The sequence below is a fragment of the Wasmannia auropunctata genome, unplaced genomic scaffold (assembly GCF_000956235.1).
Source record: "Wasmannia auropunctata unplaced genomic scaffold, wasmannia.A_1.0 LD336111.1, whole genome shotgun sequence".
NCBI lineage: Eukaryota > Metazoa > Arthropoda > Insecta > Hymenoptera > Formicidae > Wasmannia > Wasmannia auropunctata.
The window spans coordinates 3,595,327-3,599,826 of record NW_012026779.1 but is presented as its reverse complement, the minus strand read 5'-3'; the positions used below and the strand labels follow the sequence as shown (position 1 = coordinate 3,599,826).

General features: G+C 26.1%; 1 protein-coding gene and 1 pseudogene across 1 annotated transcript; one reads left to right on the top strand and one right to left on the bottom strand.

Moving 5' to 3' along the window:
* The first annotated feature begins 843 nt into the window (after positions 1–843).
* LOC105450552 lies at positions 844–2,616 on the top strand. The gene is made up of 2 exons (XM_011690473.1): positions 844–1,145; positions 1,419–2,616. Exons 1-2 carry the CDS (start codon positions 844–846, stop codon positions 2,356–2,358), a joined length of 1,242 nt encoding a protein of 413 aa, XP_011688775.1. The 3' UTR covers positions 2,359–2,616.
* LOC105450544 lies at positions 2,610–4,280 on the bottom strand (annotated as a pseudogene).
* Positions 4,281–4,500: the final 220 nt, after the last annotated feature.

Here is a 4,500-nt window from a genome sequence, read left to right as displayed (position 1 = left end):
AACGTAAGCCTTTACCGACATCTTCTCGTGCTTCGTGTCGGCTTTTCCACTGCGTTTCATATTAATTGCTTAAGTGTTTTATATTGTTGTTAACAGTAAGTAAATATGATTACATTTTATAATATACTATTTCAAATATTCTAATTGTTTAAAAATAAATCGTAATTATGTTACAAATATGTCTCAAAATAATGAAAGAATAATGAAACATAACCTAGTTTATGTTACAAATTCATTGTAATACGTTTATCGAATCGGGCTTTATATATGCAGCAATATTATCTTCTTATATAAATTGGTGATCAGTTTACCTAAATATACCTGGCGTTTAGAAAACATGCTTAATATTTTTCTACAGATAAAAAAGATTGATATTAAAAATGGTTTTTTTTTATTAATTTCAAAAACCGTTATTTGATGAGAAAGACTGCATTCTTCACATATGCTTGCCGCGATTGCGAATTGCGTAATACTTATTTATAGCAGATACTTGTGTTAAGACTGAGGACTGATTGAGGATTTATCATTAATGGTAATTGTTATCACGTTATTTGATTATACTATATAACTGTTCAACTTTTTTAATACTTTGGATATAAATTGTGAATATGTAGCAAAACAGTTTTAAAATGATAATAAAAATTAATGTAACATAAAATTTTTATATTGTAATATATTGTCATATATTTTCAAAAGGGGGGAAGTAAAGAAATTATGACTTGCTCTGTTTAACATATACATGTGTATGTACATAACTTAATATATATTAATATTATATATTTTTTTTATTTATTTATATATAACTATAAAATATTATAGATTTATATATAAAGAATCAGACAGATGCGCCCGGAAAAAAAAATTCTTATTATATTCTGGTTTCTTTTATGTCATTATTATTTAAAAAAAAGAAAATTACATAAAAGATGGAGAAATAGAAAGTGGCCAATCAACAAATTAAGAAAGCAACTTGGCCATTATGATGTTCTTTTTCAAGAGTTGAAAAAAGATGAAAACATGTTCTTTCAATATGTAAGAATGTCGAAACATAGTTTTCAAACATTGCTTCAATTATTACAATCGTCTCTAATAAAACATAATTATAGAGCATTGCCTCCAGAACAAAGATTGCTTATCGCTTTAAGGTAATTTATGTAATATTATTATTATATTTATAATTTTAGAATCAAAATTGTACATAAAATTTTTACATAAATGTGTTGTATAATTTGTGATATAATTATACTCTTATCAGAAAATTTGGTTTTATTTTATTACTAAAATAAATTATTATGTTTATTCGTATTTGAAAAAAGAAACAATTTGCATATTTGATGTAAATTTTATAACTTTTCTAGATCAACAATTGTTTTTATTACTATTATGTTTTACAATTTATTTTTTACTATATTTATTAGATTTATTGGAACTGGAGGTCAAACTGCATCTATTGCTTTAGATTTTCGAGTAGGGGAATCAACAGTTAGAAAGTTATATAAAGAAGTATGTTCTGTTATTACAACAATTTTATTGCCATTGTATCTCTCTCCACCAACAGAACAACAATGGGCTTGTATTGCCACTAATTATTGGAAAAAATGGCATATGCCAAATTGTTTAGACGCAATTGATGGCAAGCATATTGTTTTAAAGTGTCCACCTAATTCTGGAAGTTCTTATTTCAATTACAAGAAACAACATAGTATTGTTTTAATGGCAGTGGCTGATTACAGATATAAATTTACAATAATAGATGTCGGTGGTTATGGAGGCAATAGCGATGGAGGAATTTTCGCTGACTCTGAAATAGGCTTGTGTTTAACAAATGATGATCTAAATTTACCAAAGGGTATGGCTACATTGCCTGGTAGTGATATTGCAACACCGGCATTTTTCGTGGCAGATGACGCTTTCTCCCTTTCAAATAGAATAATGAAACCATATTCCGGCAAACAGTTAGCAAATAAAAAGAAAATCTTTAATTACAGAATTTCCAGAGCTAGGCAGACAATAGAAAGCGCTTTTGGTATTTATAGTAATAAATGGAATATATTTCATAAAGCTTTATGTATGTTACCTAAAACAGCAGACATTGTAGTAACTTCTTGTGTTTGTTTACATAATTTCATTCTAACCAAAGAAGAAAGATCTGGAGAAAAAGTTTACAGTACAGAATTCTATAATACTGAACATGATAATGTACAATGGTCAAATGAAGAGCATTTACAAAGTTTGAATACTCGTGCAGGTTTAATACAAAGAGATGCTTTATGCGATTATTTTATAACTCCTAACGGTGAAGTGACGTGGCAATACGATTACATAACAAGAGGTTTATATGGAGAATATAGGGAATGATAAAATCTGAAAATGTTGATATACAAGAAAAAATTGGAGATGATTACCTTATTGAATTACATAGAAATAATAAAAATATATGGGTAATAAAAGATTTATCATTTCCTATTTTCTTTGTGTTTTTGTTACAAAAATGTGATATTGGGATTCTAATTTATACAATTACAATGTTGTATTTGTCCTTACGTAAGAATTTGCATAACAGAACTGTAGTCAGCTTGTATATAAATGTCATTTCATTATTTAATTTTTTAAATCTAAAACCATAAAACTACTAAGAACGTTTTAATATTTAGTTCCTTAAATAAGTATATTATTTGTAATACTTTTATGACTTAATAAAACATTTTTACTTACCTAATAGCATTTTTTAATAAAATTAATGTGATATCCAAATGATTGAATAATCGTTTTATCATTATTTCCCTTGTACAATGGTGTAAGAAGGTACATCTGTGTAAAATAAAAAAAATTTTATTTTATATACGTATATCTTTATTTTAATAATACTTTATTACATAAAATAAATAGTCATAATGCTACATAATATTGTATCACAGAATGTGTTAATATTTAAGCTTTGGTTCACAAAAAAATAAATGCCATTAACTAAAGAATACTGTAATATAACAGATTGTGGTAATGCTATATAATATTGTACCACAGAATATGTTGTATTTAATCTTTGGTTCTTTAACAAAAAAATCTTTTACAAAAAAAACAAATATATGTTTTATAATATATATATCCCGTTTTATAACACAACTTAGTTTTTGTTAACAAATAGAAAATTTAAATCAAACTGAAATACATATCTATATAAGAAAGGTTAAAAAAAATTTTTTCTTATTACGTTTTAGGTAATGGTGCAGTAAGTACATCAAATATCTTTTTTTTCCGTATTGATTTTTCGGGTTCCGGAATGCTTTGCAAATGTATACCAATGTAATCAGCAAATGATTGGTCAATTGATTTTATGTTATCTGCAGTATTTTCTTGTGTGTTTAAAAAATTCAATATAGCATGACTGATGTCAGTAAACGTATCATCAATAGATGCCGTTTTATTAATTTTTTGTTTTTTAAATCTTGAAGCGTTTTTCTTGCTACGTTCATTATAATCGTGTTCCTCATTTTCCACATCTTCAGATCCAGAAATATTTCTTTTCTGAGACACTTTAATTTGCTGTTCTGATTCATCAAATGGACTCGTTGTTGCTGTTCTTCAGAGATGCTGCTTCTGTATCTTTTACGGACTGAAGAATGTTCTTTTCTTTTTCTATGTTGCAAATAGTTCTAAAAAATAACAAAATATTTCTTTAGAATTATCAATTTAAAAACAATTATTTTAACTAATTTTGTAATGTTTAATTTCACTTACTTCCTCCTTTTAATGAAATTATCAAGAAACGACAATTGAGAGAAAAATGGAAACGTTTTGCGTTTTGAGCAAGCACTTCCACTTTTTTGATCATTTTTTAAATATCTTTTTTCACGGCTATATTGATCTCGTAAAGAAGTGCATCTCATTTGGCAATATTCAGGGGTGTACTGCTCACCTATAAAATAAAAAAATATAATAAATATTAATATAGCTACTTACAGCATCTAAATATACATATTTATTAGATCAACATAATTATAATATGATTATAATAAAAATATAATAACCTAAGTTTTTCTGTTGCATAATATTAGAAATTTCTGACCAAGCATTTTCTTTCATTATTTTATTTTTGAAGTCTCGATGACTTTTGTCGTATAAAAATGTTCGTTCCCTATACAATTTAATAAGGTAATCATCTCCAATTTTCTCTCGTGTATCAACATTTTCAGATTCAATACTTTCAAGAGTAATAACATTGTCCGTATAAGCATCACTTGTAGACGCGTAATAATGGTCTTCCATTTTTTTGTTAAGCAACTGTTCCTGAAATTAATAAAAAAAAACCATTTTTAATATCAATCTTTTTTTATCTGTAGAAAAATATTAAGCATGTTTTCTAAACGCCAGGTATATTTAGGTAAACTGATCACCAATTTATATAAGAAGATAATATTGCTGCATATATAAAGCCCGATAAACGTATTACAATGAATTTGTAACATAAATTAGGTTATGTTTCATTATTCTTTCATTATT